Raw genomic sequence first — 18564 nt, forward strand, 5'->3', positions numbered from 1 at the left:
GCAGGGCCCGAACTCAAACCGAACCGAACGTAATTGCGAAAAGTTTTATGTAGCCTTGCTGCCCGAGCCCGATTATGAGGCTGCCACTAGACCATCAACATGCACAGAGTCATCCTGAAGTTCCGCGGTCCACCTAGCTGGCGCAGCTCACGTTCCTTCCTTCGCTCCCAAAAGCCGTTCGTTCGTCATAATAATACCGACCTGCATAAGCGCCTGGCCTCATCCGACGCTCCCCAGCGTCCTCCGGAAAAGTCTTGGCTTTGGTATCCGGGGACTCTTCTAGCGCTCACTGGTGTAGGGTACTATGCATATGAGAACCACCAGCCTTCCCGACATGCTGTATTGGCGACTTTACGGTGCTCACGACTTGCGCGTAAGGTTTTGCTGCGACAAATTGATGTTCAAAAACACTCAATAGTAACGCACAGGGGCTGCAATATCCGGAGCGATTGATTACAAGCTTACTCTTGCGCGCACCTATACTTCCGAGGAAGAGAGGCTTGAAGCAGTCTCACAATGTCATGTTCGGAGCGCTACGAAGGTGCTGAATGCTCTGTTGGCTAATGGAGGTTTGTTCCAATATGCTGGTCGCGCAATGGACCTCATAGCTGAAATGATAAATTTTAACCAGGCATCTACATCAAATTGGGACAACATATTGCGTCGCTGTACGTTCGGATTTATGTCGATATACCTTGCAGATTTTAATTACTTGAGAACAGAATTGTACTACCAAAAGAATGGACCAGCACCATGGCCCCGCTTCAAGATAGGTGCGACGCCACTCCATACGAGGGTATTGCAGCACTATTCTTGTCAGATATGGGACAAACTATAGGCGAGCTTTTCGACGATTTCGACCCGATTCCTATTGGTGTTGCAAGTTTGGCTCAGGTTCATGTGGGACATCACAAGGCATCGGGTAGAAAGGTTGCAGTGAAGGTGTGTGTCGACAATCTGTGCTGGTTTGAGGTGCTTACCTTGGTTGAAGGTTCAACATCCTCACCTGGTTGAATTCTTCAACATTGACATCAATATGGTCCAGTCTACTTTGGGTATGAGTGTTCGTTCTTTAGAGCCCAACTCCACTTACAGTTTGCCATAGGCTGGATCAAGTACTGGTTCCCGGAATTCGAATTTACCTGGTTGGGTGAGGAAATGCGGGAGAACCTCCCGAGAGAAATGGATTTCGTGCACGAAGCTCGCAATACAGCTCGTGTGGTCGCTGATTTTGAAAATATCAAGACGTCATTATACATACCCGAGGTCATATCTGCGAACAAACGAGTTCTCATCATGGAGTATATTCAGGGAGGCCGCGTAGACGACCTTGCATACCTTTCACAGCACAACATTGACAGGAATAAAGTCGCGCTAGAGCTTACGCGAATTTTCAATCGAATGGTGTTTATGAACGGGTGGTTCCATGCGGTGAGGTGTTTTACAAACAGTTGAGCCAGATCTGACTCGGGTTTTCTATAGGATCCTCACCCTGGTAAATGAATTTCTTTTTATGTGTTTAGCTTGACTGACGTAGTGCAGGTAACTTGTTGATACGGCCTGCTTCTAAATCATCCAACTCGCCCTATAACTTTGAGATCGCACTTCTGGACCATGGATTGTACTTTGATCTTGAACGAGAACTTCGTGTCAACTACAGCAGGTTGTGGTTATCGCTCATTGCTCGCTCGTCGCCGACTGTCGACGCTGACCGTCGGAAGTATGCAGCATTGGTCGGGGACATCACGTCTGATTTGGTAAGGGTTTGATTTTTTTTGGTGGAGTAAAGCATGTCATGATGTATTTATCAACAGTATCCTGTTTTCGAGGCAGCAATCACTGGCAAGCCCCTATTCTGATAGATGTCCCTCTATTGACTGTTTTCATTAGGCCGACTGTCACCCGATGGTATAATTGAAGCAAATGACGGACCCAAGAGCGACACCCAGCGAGCCACAGGCATGCTCGATATGGCTTCTCAGATTGAGGAGAAAATGGAACTAGTTCGCAATACTGTTACCCCAGGGGACATATTGGTATCCGTACTCGATGTCCTGCGCAGATTGCCTAGGCGCGTGCTGATGGTCATGAAGCTCAACGACCTGGCAAGGTAAGTTCTATCACCTTCTCAAAAATTGCCACCAAACAACCACTCCCGTAGACACTTGGATCATTCACTGGCAACGACTCATTCAAGCGTTGGTATCATTTTTTTTTACTTCATGGTTATATCTCAACACAGACATAATAGGTCAGGATATTCCTCATCACGTCAAAGTATTGCATGAAGGCAGTATGGCAAGATGAGAAGAACCGCTTCCGCGAGGGTGGACTTGGGCTTGGATCCTTCTTGGGTAGCGCTTGGTGCGTTGAATCCTCTGCGTTGACCACACACACTTGATTACATCCACCCGCAGGGCATTCGCAACTGAGTATTCCAAAATCACATTCATTGAATTGATGATGGATTGGCAAGCTTCACTGGTAAAGTCGAGCGCGTGGTTGCGTGGGTTTTATTCAAGAGGACTAGCGGGAGCGCACGATGCGGCAGCCGGTCTTTACTAGTTAAATTTATGATACATATGCAATTAGAAGGTTGTTACTGTCGTGACAGATAGAGTTTTAGACGTTATTTCTTGATATCAAAGAAAGAGTCGATAGTGTTGATGCTCTTTTTCAGACAAGCCCACTGCAAGGTGTTACTTGGGACAACTTAGAGATACAAACGGTGGACTAACCTGATCCGCATTCAAGCTAATGCCTTTCTTTCCTGGCTTTTCGTCCTCCTCGTCCTTACCATAAAATTCACGAATGTCAACAAGAATCTTGCCTGCTTTTTGTGAGCAACATCGTTGTATGTAGACGCAAACTATTGCAGTTCACCTTTGAACTCACGGACAGTTACGCGTTTCTTTTGACCCAGCTGAACATATCTTTCACCTTCAGAACTGGTAAAGACCTCCACATCATTGTCATGAGTCGACTTTTTCTTCGAGCCTGTTGGGGACTGACGACCAGCGGCGGAATCAGGGGTTCAAGTACAACGGTTGTAAAAAAAAGCGCGTACTTGGTTGTCTGAATGACCAATTTTTGGCTTCTTGATAGTCAAAGGTTTCTCAGTTGCCTTTGAAGCCTGCTTTGTTTTCGTTGAAATCGTCGACCAGCATGATACCACAAACACGGTACTTGGCTTGCCTTAGTTTTGATTTTTGGCTGGTCGTCTTCAGAGTGATCATAGTCTTTGTCTTCGTCGTCGCTTGAGCTCTTTCGCTTGGGCATGAACGGTTAGACGGTGTTGATATATACTTGGAAAATATTCGGCTTAACCGTTTTGCTAGAACGCGTCGTTGAGCTTATTAACGAGGATGTGGCTGAAGACGCGTTCGTGGGAAACACCTTCCTGGTATATTCTTAGACATGTTACGTCGTCAACTCCCCTCCATTTAGTTTCCTATCTTCTACAGTCGAGCCTTTTAATTCAGAACTGAAGCCTCAACTTCATCTTCCCGCATTCGCTGCGGATCAATGAAGATATCTCAGAAATCAAAGAGAGCGGTCTCCCCGGTCAGTGGTCTAGATCTTATTCTCACGCGAAACAATTGGTATCTGACCAGGGTCGTGGCGTTTTCAGCACCCTCAAGTAGCAGAGCTTGTCACAAAGCTCGTCAACACCCCAAACGATGATCTTGCCGACGTTTTGGCCGATATTGACACCTGGAAATGGCCGCGATCTGATCTCAACGCCTGGACTAAGGTCCTTGATAAGTTCGATGTCATCCTAGAGGAAGCCATCCGGGATTACGATGTGGACAAGTTGCAGATAAACGTGTTCACTCCAGCGACGAAGAAAACTATAAGCCATATTCTTAGGTTTGAGAGACTTCTGTTGGAGAACTCCACCAATCGCAAAACCTTCAACTCCTATGATGTGCGTCCTTTTCATTCAATCGTCGACCTGTGTTTAATCGTTGCTATCATGCACTCAATCTCAGAGGCTTAATTCCCTGCTGTTCACATCAGATCTTGACGTGCTTACGCTGGCACTAAGCCTTCTCCTTCGCCCCGCACAACAATACTCCGCTCAGCCCGCGGTGTCGACAGCTCTTAGCATATCCACACCCCGTTTGCTCTCCCTCTCCAAGCGGTGGCCTCATATCCACGAACATGGAATAAGCTTGCTGGATCTTGTCAGTGCAAACGGTCTGTCGCAGGTTGATGTTCTGCCTGCCGAAGCTCGTGATGTAAGTTTCGTTTGTTACCGAACTGACCCGAAGGAGAAGGGACATGGGAAGGAAACCGATCACAGCGAAGCCATACCGTCCAGTCCTCGCAAACTCTCCGTTCCGCCCTCGACTTCACACTCATATGCGTCTACCATTCATATTGACGAAGAGACCCTGAAGAACAAGACAGTCATGGAGATCATGGCGGATGTATTGGAGACGCATCCGCTGAATAACGATGACAAGTTTGAACTCCTTTGTCGTGTTCGATCTGCCAAGGCACTTACCAGCGGTAACGAAATTATGAGAGAGGAGCTTGTCGTCATACGACTGATTTGCATCGCCATCTATGGCCATACACACAACGAGACTCAAGCATCATCGACACTTTTCCTGTATGAGCCGGATCTCACTACCCACATCGCTGAACTACTCCAGTTGGATCGTGGGGTTTCGATACCTGTGCAGACAGCGGCTATCTCAGCACTGGACTCGATCGCTAGGTACCGAGGCAAGGTGACCGAGGTGTTGGGTGCCGTAAATGCTGCCGTCAACCATGGGATCATCATGACGCTTCTGCGAAAGACTATCTTGGAGGTTAGCAGTCCGGAGAGCAGAATCTCAGCTACCTTCGTCGAGTCTCTTCTTTCATTTGTGACCTACCTTGCGCAGCATGTCAACGGGGGAAATATGCTTGTTAGCGCAGGCCTGGTTCCCTTATTGGTTCAGATCATGGAGAATAAGTTGGCTCAGAGACTCCAGATGGTCTCGAAGGCTATGCAATTGGTGGATAACATCCTCTACGCTTTCTCAAACGCGTTCCAGGTATTTTCAAACTCCCGTGGGGTCGAAGTCTTGGTAGCCAGGATCCAGGTAAGCATAGGATGGATCACCCTCGAGCCAATCATCTCACTTCTCAAAATCTGACCAGCACGAGGTCGACTTTGATATCACGATGTACGGCAACGAGCGCTCCAGGGACTTATTTGGTTCGTATGGTGAGTGACTGTTGTGAGTTAGGATTAGAACAAAGTACGATAATGGCCGTAGGACAACTTCCGGTTCCAAGGGCCGCTGTCCTCAAACACACGTTGCGCTCCATACATCGCATGATGCAGTCAACCGGTACATCTGAAGGGCTGCGCGGCCTCATTGATTCCACTCTGCCACAATCAATCAAGAAGATCATGGAGTATCGTGGCCTGTTTGGTCCCAATCTTCTGCCTCTTGGTGAGCACCCTGTATGTTATGCAGGCATTGATTGATTAATCAATGCCGATGAAAGCCATGAACATAATGGCCACATTTATTCATAACGAGCCGACGTCGCTTGCGACGATTCAAGAAGCAGGCTTGCCTCAGGTGTTTTATAAGGTGATCGAAGCAGGTTTGGAACCTGTCATTGAAGTGAGTACTATCTTTCTATGATTTGCACTAACTCACACCTTCCTTCAGCTCATCCAAGCTATTCCAAATGCAATCGGGGCACTTTGCCTCAATCAAGTCGGTCAGGATCAGCTTGCAACTCGCCCAAGCGTCATACCTGGCATTATCTCGATCTTCACTTCTGAGAGCCATATCAAGGTCCTTCGTGAAAAGGAAAACGCCGTACTAATGGGCACCGCCATTGACGAGTTGATCCGTCACCATCCAACACTCAAAACTCCTATTTTTGATGCTGTCAAGTCTGCGTTGAGTAAAATCGAGGATCTTGGGAATACTTTCGTGATTCCTGAGGATAAGAAAGAGTGGTATGGTCTCATGCTTGCGTCGCAAACTACGGACAAGGACGACAAGGACGACAAGGACGACAAAAGCGATATCATTCTGATGGATGTTGTGGAAAGTGACGTTCGTTCTGATGCTCAAGGGGACGCATCTGACGACGACTCGCTGAGGAGTCATGATAACAACATAGTCCTTTATGTAGATGTCTTGTGCCGAGTGAGTTGTGCATACTTCTTTCTCAAACTAGCATTCACGGTATTTTGTACTTGGCAGTTTCTTGAGGGTCTGTTTCAACATACGCAGCATTGCAGAGATTTCATCAAGAATGTCGAGGGTCTCGAGTGTATTGGCAGGCTCACTGCCTTGCCATGCCTTCCATATGATTATGCGAATAGTGTTGCTTCAGACTCGCTAGTACAAGTTATTCGGACGATGGCGGACGTAGAACCCAATCAGGCACTTCGCCATCTTTCAAAACTTGTGGAGAATTCCCTTTCCGACTCTCGAAGTTTCTGGGCGACTCCTCAGTCCAACTCCAAGTTGGCGCCTTTCGTTGATCTTACAGGTAATCTTTTGTCCGCGATGTGATAGTGACAGCTTGCTCAAACATGTTTTAAAGAGGAACAGGAAGGTGCAGCAAATCAACAATTCCGGAGCCTGGTGGCCCTTCACATCCGCATCACTGTCTTGGCTGATGTTTTCTCTACTGCTGGCTATGCACACGGAAGGTCTGCAATCGGACTTCTTCAGATTCTCATGAGCGATCCGCCGAAAGTCGTCAAAGAGCTAGGTGCTCTCCACCGTGCATCTGTGTGGGAAAACATCGTGTTCAAAGCCGACATGGTGGCCAAGGGGATGGAGGTGGGTCCGAGCAGTCAGGGATCTCCCTTAGGGAGATCGCCTAGCCATGGTTCGATACCTCTCCCTGAGCCCAATGTTGGCGTTATTGCCAACGGTGTTCAGCCGGGATTGGTGTTACCCGCACAGTCATCATCGCCTACATCACCGAAGATAGACACACCGCGAGAGAAGAATGCCAAGGCTCTCAAGCACCTAACGCATGGTCTTCCAAGTGCTTTGGCTCCCTTTTTCCAGGGTTCGTTTTATGGTTCTACCTAACTTTCAAGGCAAATGACTGATGTATTCTTTCAGCTATCGTAAAGTTGTTCTATGCGAGGCGAAATCCCGATGCAACTCAGAAGAAACAGATTCTATCTGCCTCAGCAACTATTGCAGAGATCATGGTGGAGCATCTAAAGTACGAGGTCGAAGGTATTAATGTGCCCCAAAAAGTTGATTGCCTGCTCACTGTAACCTTCGTAGGCGATCGAGTCTGTTGCCTAGACTATCACAGTGTCATGTTGGGACTTGCGACGATCTTAGTTGTCGACGGTATGTACCTCGTTACTTCTTCTCTCGTACTCGAACTGATGCTCTACAGAGCGGACGATGAATCCCACTCTTCATACTGTGTTGCTCCTTGCTTTTCAGCGTGCAAAGGGCTTGGAAGCTATCTTCACAATCTGCAGATACTTCACTGACTTGGTCGATGGCGTAACGGCAGTGAAACCTGAAGATCGAACAGAAACTATGCAGCAGGAACTTGCTCATGCGCAGGGAGGACTGAAGGTTGCATTGAATCTTTTGCACCCATTACTTTCTTCAAAGCCACTGATCGAGTCTGGCCAAACGTCACTAGTCACAACTCGGGAGAAGAAAGATACGGAATCCGGTTATTTTGAGCCTCACCATTTCCTTGTCGAGCTTCGCCTCGAGAGCATACCCCTGCTGCGTAGTATCTGGGAGGCTTCTTGGCTTCGTTCATCCCCTTTGACATTGGTCAGGTCGGTCGTTCAGATCATGCTCGAGGTGACGGCAGGTGAGAATGAAGAGCTCAAGGGGGATGCTTCCCCAGAAGGTCTCAATAGCGGAACTGGCCCTCCTACTGGCAACGGCTTTCATATTAGGGCCGCTGGGCCAGATGAAAATCGTATCCGTCAGCTCACTGATATGGGATTCCCTCGCTCTGCTGCCGAACGTGCTCTTGCCCGCACTCATAACAATGTCAATGCCGCGACCGAACTACTCCTGAGCCAGCCTTACCCATTTCCCCCTGACCCGCAGCCAAACGGATCTGCCGCGGAGCAAGATGAGACAGGTGATGCCCTTGCGGATGGAGGCGACGATGATCCCTCTGATGAAGAGATGGATGTCGAGGACGCTGCTCCGCCAGCTCTTCCAGCTGAGTCTACCCCGCCTCCCCAATCGACTAGCGAAGAGCAAGGGAAGGGTCTGGAGGAATTACGGAAAGATCTCGACGAGGCAAGGGAGAATTTGAAGAAAGAGCTACCTCGAAAGGCCTTGCAACTGGTTGATGAACATCCTTCGTTGATATTCGAGGTTCATCGGGCATTCACGCACCCAACTGATGAGCTCCAGGAGCAGTCGATTCGCACGTTGATTGACGACATACAATCATTCTCACCTGCGGCTTATGACGTTCATGAACAACCGCTGGCTGCTAGATGTCGGTTACTTGCAATAGTTCTCTCAGAATCCCCAACGCTCCCGCAAGCCCTTGGACAAAGCATGATGGACACCCTTTTAGCTCTGCTCCTGTCAAATTCTGTCCGCGAAGCTTCATCTCATCCAAAGTGGTTGGCTTCTCACCTCCTTGTGACGGAAGCTTTGTTTACCATAGGCGAGCAGCCCTTTACTGCTGCTGTGCCGAAAGAGAATGAACCCGTGACCACTCCTAACATTTCTGCTGGCCCAGCATATGCTGATGCCCGACCCATTATATTCGATTTCTGCCTCCGGTTACTAGCTGATCCCGACCTCCCTAGGGATGAGCTATTGTCTACGCTGCGTCTCCTGGTCTTGCTCACAAGAGACCACGGCACAGCATCTGAACTCATCAAGCACGATGGACTTCCGCGTATCTTTTCACATCTCAAAGGATCTGCCGTTCCTGGTGGTCAATCTTATGCGGTGATCATACTTCGCCACATCGCTGAGGGGTTATCTGTGCTTCAACACATCATGAAGCAAGAAATCAAGCGGCTATTCTCTCAGCCACGCACAAGGATAATTGACATCTCAGGATATATGCGCAATTGCAGTTCAATGGCTCTCAGAGATCCATCTGCATTTATCCAGGCAACTCAGGACCTTTGCCAGCTTCAGCAACCTTTCTCCGCAGTCCATCATGTTACCCTCAAGCCTGGAACTCCGCAGCCGAGCACCAACATTGAAATTGCAGAGCGTAATGACATGCAGATCGACCAACAAGCGCCGCCGGATGTTCATGAGCCTGACACAGAGGCTTTGGAGACAATGGTACATTTCCTTATAAGCGAGTTGATGAAGAATGTGCGCTCTTCTTCTGATAATGATGCCACAACGAAGCGCGAAGATGCAACACAGAGCCCGTCCGAGAGCGTTGATGCAAGCATGGATGATCTAAACGATCAAGACCGGCATTCGTACTGCTGCTTTATTATGCAATGCCTCACAGAATTGCTTTTTTCCTACGACGCCTGCAAACTCGCGTTCTTATCCTACTCTCCAAAAAAGAAAATGTCAACTCCTGCCAAAGATCCCACTACCAAACATCGCGCAGCTGTCCTCCAGTTCTTCCTTTCTGACCTCATAAGCTTTAAAACCATTGCTTCCCAGCCATATGCGAAAGCGAACCAAGCGTTCTCTCTTTGTACTTGTGCAATGTCCGTACTTGTGGCTCTCTGCGTCGACAGCTCTGCAGGGGTGGAATCCAAGGATGTTTCCGCGGACTTGATCTCAGTCCGCAAATTCACCCTAGAAGCCATTAGTCGCGCCATCAAGGAGTTCACATTACAGGACACTGTGGATGCGAGATACGGGCACCTTCTCGCTTTGGCGGATCTATGCAACCGACTTCTTACTGTACGCTTCAACAACGGCAGCCGCAAATCGCAGGACGAGAGTACAACGCACATTGCGAAGATCATGTTGGAAAAAAACTTTGTCTCAATCTTGACCAGCGCACTGGCTGAAGTTGACCTGAACTACCCGAATGTTCGTGGTCTTGTGGCATCGATCCTTAGACCAATGGAAAATCTGTGAGTATAATCGTGCACGGTACGATCAGGCGCTTATCATTCAAATAAAGCACACGGATTGCCATCAAGATGAGTCGCGCAACTGAAAAGGCCAAAGACGGTGGCGATGGAAAAGTTTCCCACAGCGTAGTCTCCGAGGACGAGGATGAAGATGAGAACATTGATGTGGATGACGACGATCGAGAAGAGACTCCCGATCTGTATAGAACTTCTGCTCTAGGCATGTAAGTCGGAACCCTTATTCACCACTCAACCCCCGCTCACTTTGGTTATGTCGTCCATAGGTTCGGAGGCGTGAGTGAGTTCTAAGTCATTATTGATATCCAATAACGGTGATTACAGGAGATGGAAGATATCAATTATGCACAAGAGGATGAAATGGCCGAAGGAGACGACGACGAGGATGAAGACGTTGAAATGGAGTATGGCGATGAGACTGATAGCGCAGCGACGTCAGATTCTGAGGATGAATTGGAAGGTGGCGGGGATGATGACGACGAAGACAGCAACGGAGGTGAATGGCACGACGAAGACGAAGAGTACGAGGAAGATGACTTAGTCGAGAATGGGGATGGCGATGATGATGATGAGCCTGCAGCTGGTGAAGAGGTTGATGAAGAGATCATGTGGCAGGTATGTCTACGACAGTTGAGATGTTTTCACTTCTCTTACGGATTTCATAGGATATCCGGGGAGGGGATGACGAAGATGATGAAGTTGCTGATGAAGAAGAGGAGGAAGAGGAGGAGGAAGAGGAGGAGGACGAACACGGAGGTAATTCATCTATATTTTTACAAAACCTCTTGCTGAGCATTGGTAGAACCAGTTGCTGTCATTCATGCAGATCAAGGAGAAGAACCTGATATATTATCAGACGATGAAGAGCAAGTCATGTTGTATCGCTATGATGCTATTACTCACCCGTCGTTCAGTTTCCATGATGAAATGGGTGTCATCGATGTGCAAGGCATCATCCAAGACGGGGGATTCAGATTCACCGGTGCTGTTGACCTTGAGGGGGAAGAGCTTGATGACCGGGATCCCTTCATTCGCAGGCGCCGTAACAGTAGGTCAAGGAACTTTTTTTTCATTCGCAAACTAAGTCGTGCTTAAAGCGGGCGAGGACGTTCAAGTATTCGGTCGTCCTCGACATGTATCAGCTGCGCTACCAGAAGCTACTGTCCACCCCCTTCTTTTGGACGCCTCTACAGGGACGAACCGTCCTGTTGGCTTAACTCGTGTGGCTCGCCGCTCCCACAGGGGCGCAGCTGGGGGCGTTCAACATGACCTTATACACTCCATCGAAGACATCATTGGGGGTGATGGAGGTCAAATCTTTCAAACCATCATAGACCGTCATGGTCCGGAAGCCATAAGAGTGGATGTCACTCCTGGTGCCATGGTGGATGGACGAGGATTCCTTGGCCGAAGGGGCGCTACTCTATTCACTGGGGTCAGAGTCGACGGTGTGCGGGTGGATCGTGTGTCTCGACCAAGCGATTCCCGTGGCGATTCTCGCGCGTTCGATCCCCTGTTGACAATACAAAGGTGGACCGAAGAAGCTAAGACGTTGAATGGCAAGCACGTTTCTGAAAGAGCAAATAGGCTGGGCAACCATGTCATCATAGCGTTACTCCCAGCCGCTATCGAGGCCTTACAACAGAGGGAACAGCAGAAGCGTCAAGCTCAGATCAAAGCAGAAGAAGCGGAAGCGCGGCAATTGGAAGCTGATCGCACTGGGGTTGAGGAGGCTGCAACGTCTGACATGGTAGCCTCTCATACAAGTCCGGAAAATATTGCGCATGCACAGCCCGAGCCTATCACATCTGATCCACCACCTCTGACCACCGTTGCTTCGAACTCTGATGTAGAAATGGGTGATATACACTCCCTTGCTCCGCATTCTGACGAGCATGTCGCAGCTCGAGCTCCAGAAGCCTCCTCGGAAGAAGAAATCTCCGCTGTAGGAGAAGTACCAGGGCCTTCTCAACCTGCTCCCTCTGAGCGTGTTATTGTGATGATCCATGGTAGCGAGGTGGATATCACTGACATGGGCATTGATCCGACTTTCCTTGAAGCCTTACCTGACGATATACGAGAAGAGGTCATCAACCAACATGTACGGGACCAACGCGCAGCAAGGGTTGAGCGCCCTGCCGACTCCCAGATCAGTCCAGAGTTTCTTGATGCCTTACCACCGGAAATTAGAGCCGAACTCATCCAACAAGAAAGGATGGAGCAGTCCAGACATGCTCCAGTGCCTGCACCCACACAAGGCCCTCCAGGAGTTGCAGCGGATATTGATCCGGCAAGCTTTATTGCTAGTTTGGATCCACAGCTCCGACAAGTCGTTCTGATGGATTCTGATGATGGTTTGTTGCAAACTCTACCGTCTTACATGATTGCGGAGGCTGGTGTTTACCGCGATGAGGTAAATGGATCTCGAGGCGGTATCGCTGCTCGCGCTCTCAGAACTACTGCTACTGCTCAGCGCCCTCTCCCACCTCGCAAAGTCCCCGCCCCGCGCGATGCTATCCAGCTTCTCGATAAGGCTGGGGTAGCGACGCTCGTTCGCCTACTCTTCTTCCCTCACGTTCTAAAGAAGAATCTGCTTTTCAAGATCTTGGTCAACATCTGCGAAAATAGCAAGACTCGTTCTGAACTATTCAATCTTCTTCTCAGTATTCTCCAAAGTGGCCCAGGGGACCTGGCTGCTGTGGACAAGAGCTTCGCGCAAATGACAACTCGTACTCCAAAATCTGCGGTGCTTCAAACACCTAAAGCCGCTGCCAAGGTGAAAACAGCAGCGGACCTCAGCACACCAGTGGCGATTGGCGGCTTTCAGATCGAGACAGTCCCGGACCTCGTCGTGCAGCGTTGCCTAGAAGCCATGACCTACATCGTCAGTTCAAATGAACAGTCGTCGCTATTCTTCTTGACCGAACATGAACTCCCGGCCGGTTTGAGGAAGATGCCCTCTAGGAAAGGTAAAGGCAAGGAGAAACCAATGCCCCAGACGCATTTCCCAATTGTATTACTTCTTGGCCTTCTTGACCGACAATCACTCCTCAAAACACCGTCGACAATGGATTCCGTCGTAACGCTCTTATCGACGGTCACCAAACCTCTGACAAGTCTTAAATCGGATAAGAAGGAGCAGTCGAATGACGTTGCGCCAGAGACTTCCACTTCTGTGGCACCTGCTGGTGCACCTGCAACGACTACCTCTGAGGATGCCGGGGCCCACGAATCAACTGGTCAGTTTTCAATTATGGGTCCACATCAAATCTGATGTCCATTGACAGCAGCATCAGTTGAACCTCTTAAGCCTGATGTCCCAGTAGAAACGCAGACAGATGTGAAACCCTTACTTGCTGTTCCCCCACAAATCCCCCATTCGGTGTTGCGTTTGATCGTGAATATTCTTGCGGTCGGAGAATGCTCATCACGCACCTTCCAGCAGTCTCTTGCCTTGATACAAAATCTCTCTCACATTCCTGACGCGCGCGATATAATCGCGCAGGAGCTTAAAACAAAGGCGCAGGACTGTGGACATACCATCCTTGCTGACCTGGGCGATCTCGTGAATGCCTTGACGAGCTCACGCGATGATGTCTTGGCATCCTCCGTCGCACCGAAATTCTCGTCGCCATCCTCAGACCAGACGAAGCTTCTACGGGTTCTCAAAACTATTGACTATATGTACACGCCCCGCGTGGTTGGTCCCGTGACAGACGAAACTCGGAAAAGTGAAGATGCTGAAAAGGTGCAGACTATCTACGAATCCTTCCATTTCGCACCTCTTTGGAGACGCTTAGGAGATTGTCTGTCTACGATTGAAGAGAAGCCAGAGCTGGAGCACATGGCAATTGTACTGCTCCCTCTGATCGAGGCACTGATGGTAGTGTGCAAATACGTAGGATCAAAGTCGGCCGGGGCTCGTGCCCTTCGAGCAGCAGCATCTCCTCGCTCTCCAACGACTTCTCGGGAGAGTATGGAGGACCTCTTCGTGTCCTTTACGGATGCGCACCGCAAGGTGCTGAATCTCATGGTCCGCAATAATCCGTCTTTGATGAGCGGCTCATTCTCCTTGCTGGTACATAACCCCCGTGTCCTCGACTTCGACAACAAACGAAATTATTTCACTCAGCAACTTCACCGTCGCCCGCACCCCCGTGAACACCAGGGCACGCTCCAGCTAAACGTACGCCGAGCCAGAGTGTTCGAGGATAGTTTCCAGTATCTTCAACGCAAGACGGGAGAGCAGATCAAACATGGCAAACTTAGCGTACGCTTCTATGACGAGGAGGGCGTGGATGCTGGTGGCGTTACCCGAGAATGGTTTCAGATCTTGGCACGTCAGATGTTCGATCCTAATAACGCTCTCTTCCAACCTTGCGCGGCCGACCGTCTCACTTACCAGCCTAACAAGAACTCATGGGTCAATCCCGAGCATTTGTCTTTCTTCAAATTTGTAGGACGCATCATTGGGAAGGCGATCTATGATGGCCGTCTCCTAGACGCCTACTTTGCGAAAAGCATATACAGACAGCTCTTGGGAAAACCCGTGGACTACCGGGATGTCGAGTGGGTTGATCCCGCGTACTATAACTCGTTGTGTTGGATTTTGGATAATGATCCGACACCCCTTGACTTGACATTTAGCGTGGAAGCGGATGAGGTTTGATAAACTTCCTTGCATTCTACTCGTGGCTAATCTTCCCAACAGTTCGGTGTGAATCGTATCTTTGCTTTAAAGGAGGGCGGAGAGTCAATACCCGTAACGCAGGAGAACAAGCGAGAGTTTGTGCAGCTCTCCGCAAATTTCCGACTATATTCGTCAATCAGCAAACAAATTGAGAATCTTGTAGCGGGCTTCCAGGAGATCATTCCAAATGAGCTTATCACAATCGTAAGTGTGTTTCATGACCAACTATGGCATGCATGCTCACGTATCCTCTTAGTTCAATGAGCAAGAGCTTGAGCTACTCATCTCCGGCACTCCTGATATTGACGTGGACGAATGGCGCGCAGCTACTGAGTACAGTGGCTACACAAGCTCTGACCCCGTGATAGTTTGGTGGTGGAGAGCTCTGAAATCCTTTAATCGAGAGGAGCGAGCCAAGGTCCTTAGTTTCGCTACTGGTACTTCACGGGTACCGCTTGGTGGATTCGTGGATCTACAAGGTGTTCAGGGCGTTCAGAGATTTTCCATTCATCGCGCATATGGAGACCCAGATCGATTGCCACAGGCCCATACTTGTAAGGCCCCCGTATGCGATTATATTTCATTGTCTAACTTTGTTCTTTCAGGCTTCAATCAGATTGACTTGCCGCAATATTCTTCGTACGAGATGTTGCGACAACAATTACTACTCGCCATTAACGAGGGCGGGGAAGGATTCGGATTTGCATGATGCAGAGTATCTCAATGGAGAATAGACTATTTGATATTGATCACCGACATGTAGAAACACGCATTGTATATATAAGCAATTGCATATTCCTCAGCACTTTTGTTCTTGAGTGGCTCTTTGCCCATTAATACTATCAAAGGTTTGCTTTTGTCCTATCATCGACCCGGATTGTTAGTGGACCTGGGGCTAGCGCTCACCCTGCGGGACAGAAAAGCCAACATCGATGCCGAGTGGATGAGATCTGAGGAGGGCCGGTGAATAATTGAACACGCTGAACTGGTCGCCTACCAGTGGCACATCAGGGAAAACTCCGCATTTTGCCAAGCGCTCGTAATCAAGTTCCAACTGATGAAACTACTCGCCATCGTTGCAATCGCCTACGAGCACCCACCATTTGTCAACCTATGTTATAACCCCATTGCAATGTAGCTGCAATACGTGCAATAGTTATACAGATATGTAATCATCAACGGAATCCTGGTACATATTGTGTCGTTCTTGCAATTCACTTGCAATCAACCTACCATAGTGTCGCGAAATTGGAATATCACTCAAGGCTTACAACACCCATAAAATCAACCTACCATAATGTCGCGAAATTGGAATGTCACTCGAGGCTTACAATACCCATAAGATGTAAACCAAATAAAACACATATTATTGAGCATATGATAGTACAAACTGACAACCATCTCGCTGGCTCTAGCTCGTACCAACTGATTCCAGCACATTGTCACGATTTTCAGCACTGCTGGCCGACCAACCGGGTCCAGACAGTGTAGGAGGCAGAACTACTTAGAGTCAGTTGTAACTTGTAAGCGGCAGACCTGAAAACTCTAGACTATGCATGCAGGTTATGACATTCCTAGTAATAGATAACATCAACGTTACCTCGTCCCATCCATCATCCTCACCAAAGTTGCAATTAACCTCCACCTTGAATAGCCTGTGGTATATTCCTTGTTCGACACCTCGTCAAAACCAAAACCATTTCCCTCGAGCACGCCAACTTCATCAATGCTTTGAACTTCTTCGGTCCTCTTCAACTCTTCGAGAACTGCAAATTCAACAGCAACATCATCAGGCGAGATACTCTCTGGGCCAACAAGAAGGTCATTTGCATCATCATGAGGCTCGGTCAAGAGAGGGAGGAGATGCTTCAAGGATCTCGGCGGTGATAGTATTTGTCAACCTCTTCACGAGTGTGCATCATGTATGGCGCGTAGCCTCCGGTTTTTATGGTGCGCTGTGTCAATTAAGAGATTACACCATTGCATGGATTGTGTTGTGCCGAGATCAGTGAGAGAATGCGCCAGAGGCAAAGAACTGCAATGCGACGTACGTGCGTGGGTGTGACGCGAGGGGGCTTCGTTCAGCAATATTATCTTACTTTAGAAAGAATTCAACCAGATCATCTCTATAGGCGAATCTCGGATACCCTGGAGTTCTACCAGGGAGCACACAGACCGGCTTAGTAGGTCTAGACCTCCGGCAACCCTGACCACGTGAAAGGACAACCGGTTATTGTGAGTGAGCAATGCCTTCAAGTTTCTGTCTAATCGTCATCACAACATGCGAGCGTATGTGGTGAACAAGTGGGTCCATCCGTCTGAGCTCAAGCTTGTCGACAATGCGCCAGAGCCGAAAGCCGCAGGCGACGAGATAATTGTGGATGTATATTCGTCAGCTTTGAATTTCTTTGATGTGAGATGCATCGTTTCCACAACATCTCCAGTTGTTCTCTGACGCAATTCTTATACGTTGATAGATATTGCAATCTCAAGGAAAATACCAAGTCAAACCTCCATTTCCTTTCACCCTCGGTGCGGAGTTTGCTGGAAAAGTTGCCAAAGACTCTCCGATTCCAAAGGGTTGTCCCTACAAGCCTGGCGACAGAGTTTTTGGTCAAGCACAAGGATGTTTTGCAGATCAAGTGGCTGTTAAATGGCAGGCTGCGAATAGGCTTCCGGATAACATGACTTACGATCAGGGTGCAGGTGTGTTGAGCCCAGAACTATGGTCACTCGCCCGAATTTCCACATGTGCTAGGACTATTCATTACATGGCCGACTAGCTACGAGGCTCTGGTTGGTCGTGCAGAGCTCAAGCCGGGTGAATCCAGTCATCAAGCATGTCTTGCTCGTGTGTTAACGATCCATTCCAGGCGAATCTATCCTCGTCCACGCGGCTGCCGGCGGTGTTGGCATTGTTGCTGTTCAATTGGCCAAAGGTTTGTCCTCTTCCAAAATGGATTTCTGTTCTTGAATTTACCGTATACATCAGCACTAGGTGCTACAGTCATTGCAGCAGCTGGATCACAGTCTAAGCTTGATATCTGTAAGACGTACGGGGGAGCCGATTATACGGTAAACTACACAGAGAAGGACTGGCAGAAAGAAGTATTGCGGATCACCGGTGGTAAAGGCGTAAATGTAGTCTATGATCCAGTTGGGCGAATTGCTGGTGAGTGCTATCTTCGCGGGTAGGATCTGGTGCTGCAACTCTCATTTCCGCCAGAATCACTAAAATGCATCGCCTTCAAAGGGAGAGCCCTCGTAGTCGGCTTCGCTGCGGGCCAGATAGAGAAGGTATGCATTATCTGCTTTGCATTCATTACTGCTTACCGAACACGTCTGCAGCTTCCGCTAAACATGGTACTACTGAAGAATATTAGTGTCATGGGCATCTTCTGGGGCTTGTATACCTGTAGGTCTTATATTGCCTCAAGGTTAGACAGAGCCTGATATCTGTACAGCCAAGGAGCCATCTCGCATTCCAATAGTATGGGAGGAACTGCTAGGGTAAGCAACATATGCGTTGTTTGAGGTGGTCGCTCGCCTGCTAATGACATCGACTTGAGGTTATTCGCTTCTGGTCGCATTAAACCTATAATATATGACAAGGTCTTCTCCCTGGATGAGGTCACGGTAGGGTTGGATGCACTGGAGAGACGACAAACGTGGGGCAAGGTGATTGTGCGCGTCAAGGACGAGGAGCAGAGGATCGTAGCGAAGCTTTAAGCCTTTAAGCATCTGTTAGTAGTAATCTGCTTATATATTGGTCGTTGGGTGCACGGGGTCCTGTTTACACTGAGCA

The 18564-nt window shown here is 48.8% G+C and overlaps 4 protein-coding genes across 4 annotated transcripts; 3 read left to right on the plus strand and 1 right to left on the minus strand.

Moving 5' to 3' along the window:
- Positions 1-4: 4 nt before the first annotated feature.
- HD556DRAFT_717681 (ABC1 family-domain-containing protein) lies at positions 5-2841 on the plus strand. The gene is made up of 13 exons (XM_041311403.1): positions 5-373; positions 429-569; positions 632-668; positions 723-942; positions 992-1055; positions 1106-1431; positions 1483-1495; positions 1543-1757; positions 1815-1842; positions 1891-2110; positions 2162-2198; positions 2252-2364; positions 2418-2841. The coding sequence occupies exons 1-13, from the start codon at positions 100-102 to the stop codon at positions 2563-2565; spliced, it is 1836 nt and encodes a 611-aa protein (XP_041165749.1). The 5' UTR covers positions 5-99; the 3' UTR covers positions 2566-2841.
- On the minus strand, positions 2542-3354 carry HD556DRAFT_717701 (transcriptional Coactivator p15-domain-containing protein). The gene is made up of 5 exons (XM_041311404.1): positions 3196-3354; positions 3068-3136; positions 2884-3007; positions 2739-2830; positions 2542-2689 (listed from the first exon to the last, which is right to left on the minus strand). Exons 1-5 carry the CDS (start codon positions 3277-3279, stop codon positions 2630-2632), a joined length of 429 nt encoding a protein of 142 aa, XP_041165750.1. The 5' UTR covers positions 3280-3354; the 3' UTR covers positions 2542-2629.
- A 108-nt stretch (positions 3355-3462) lies between these two features.
- On the plus strand, positions 3463-15599 carry HD556DRAFT_1284726 (uncharacterized protein). Its single transcript, XM_041299319.1, has 23 exons — positions 3463-3564; positions 3632-3928; positions 3993-5096; positions 5155-5221; positions 5274-5453; positions 5509-5630; positions 5679-6167; positions 6225-6516; positions 6571-7047; positions 7104-7223; positions 7275-7343; positions 7393-10051; positions 10102-10275; positions 10336-10345; positions 10394-10684; positions 10735-10825; positions 10872-10935; positions 10984-11117; positions 11167-13308; positions 13357-14732; positions 14781-14963; positions 15016-15313; positions 15365-15599. Exons 1-23 carry the CDS (start codon positions 3526-3528, stop codon positions 15466-15468), a joined length of 10782 nt encoding a protein of 3593 aa, XP_041165751.1. The 5' UTR covers positions 3463-3525; the 3' UTR covers positions 15469-15599.
- Positions 15600-16921: 1322 nt separating this feature from the next.
- Positions 16922-18561, plus strand: HD556DRAFT_1332828 (uncharacterized protein). Its single transcript, XM_041301818.1, has 9 exons — positions 16922-17172; positions 17237-17465; positions 17518-17580; positions 17633-17698; positions 17752-17931; positions 17986-18056; positions 18108-18174; positions 18224-18269; positions 18329-18561. The coding sequence occupies exons 1-9, from the start codon at positions 17041-17043 to the stop codon at positions 18486-18488; spliced, it is 1014 nt and encodes a 337-aa protein (XP_041165752.1). The 5' UTR covers positions 16922-17040; the 3' UTR covers positions 18489-18561.
- The last annotated feature ends 3 nt before the right edge of the window (positions 18562-18564 follow it).

Source organism: Suillus plorans (assembly GCF_016647745.1).
Source record: "Suillus plorans strain S12 chromosome Unknown HD556scaffold_5, whole genome shotgun sequence".
Taxonomy (NCBI): Eukaryota; Fungi; Basidiomycota; class Agaricomycetes; order Boletales; family Suillaceae; genus Suillus; species Suillus plorans.

Bases quoted from the DNA above. Each gene is read 5' to 3' on its own strand.
- HD556DRAFT_717681 (XM_041311403.1), top strand. From the start codon at position 100: ATGCACAGAGTCATCCTGAAGTTCCGCGGTCCACCTAGCTGGCGCAGC. The intron at 570-631 runs GTTTGTTCCAAT...AATTTTAACCAG, and splicing joins TGCTCTGTTGGCTAATGGAG to GCATCTACATCAAATTGGGA. The intron at 2,365-2,417 runs GTGCGTTGAATC...ATCCACCCGCAG, and splicing joins TCCTTCTTGGGTAGCGCTTG to GGCATTCGCAACTGAGTATT.
- HD556DRAFT_717701 (XM_041311404.1), bottom strand. From the start codon at position 3,279: ATGCCCAAGCGAAAGAGCTCAAGCGACGACGAAGACAAAGACTATGAT. The intron at 3,137-3,195 runs GCAAGCCAAGTA...ACGAAAACAAAG, and splicing joins AGCCAAAAATCAAAACTAAG to CAGGCTTCAAAGGCAACTGA. The intron at 2,831-2,883 runs GTGAACTGCAAT...CACAAAAAGCAG, and splicing joins AACTGTCCGTGAGTTCAAAG to GCAAGATTCTTGTTGACATT.
- HD556DRAFT_1284726 (XM_041299319.1), top strand. From the start codon at position 3,526: ATGAAGATATCTCAGAAATCAAAGAGAGCGGTCTCCCCG. The intron at 7,048-7,103 runs GTTCGTTTTATG...GTATTCTTTCAG, and splicing joins TTTGGCTCCCTTTTTCCAGG to CTATCGTAAAGTTGTTCTAT. The intron at 15,314-15,364 runs GTAAGGCCCCCG...TTGTTCTTTCAG, and splicing joins ATTGCCACAGGCCCATACTT to GCTTCAATCAGATTGACTTG.
- HD556DRAFT_1332828 (XM_041301818.1), top strand. From the start codon at position 17,041: ATGCGAGCGTATGTGGTGAACAAGTGGGTCCATCCGTCTGAGCTCAAG. The intron at 17,581-17,632 runs GTGAATCCAGTC...GATCCATTCCAG, and splicing joins TCGTGCAGAGCTCAAGCCGG to GCGAATCTATCCTCGTCCAC. The intron at 17,699-17,751 runs GTTTGTCCTCTT...CGTATACATCAG, and splicing joins TGCTGTTCAATTGGCCAAAG to CACTAGGTGCTACAGTCATT.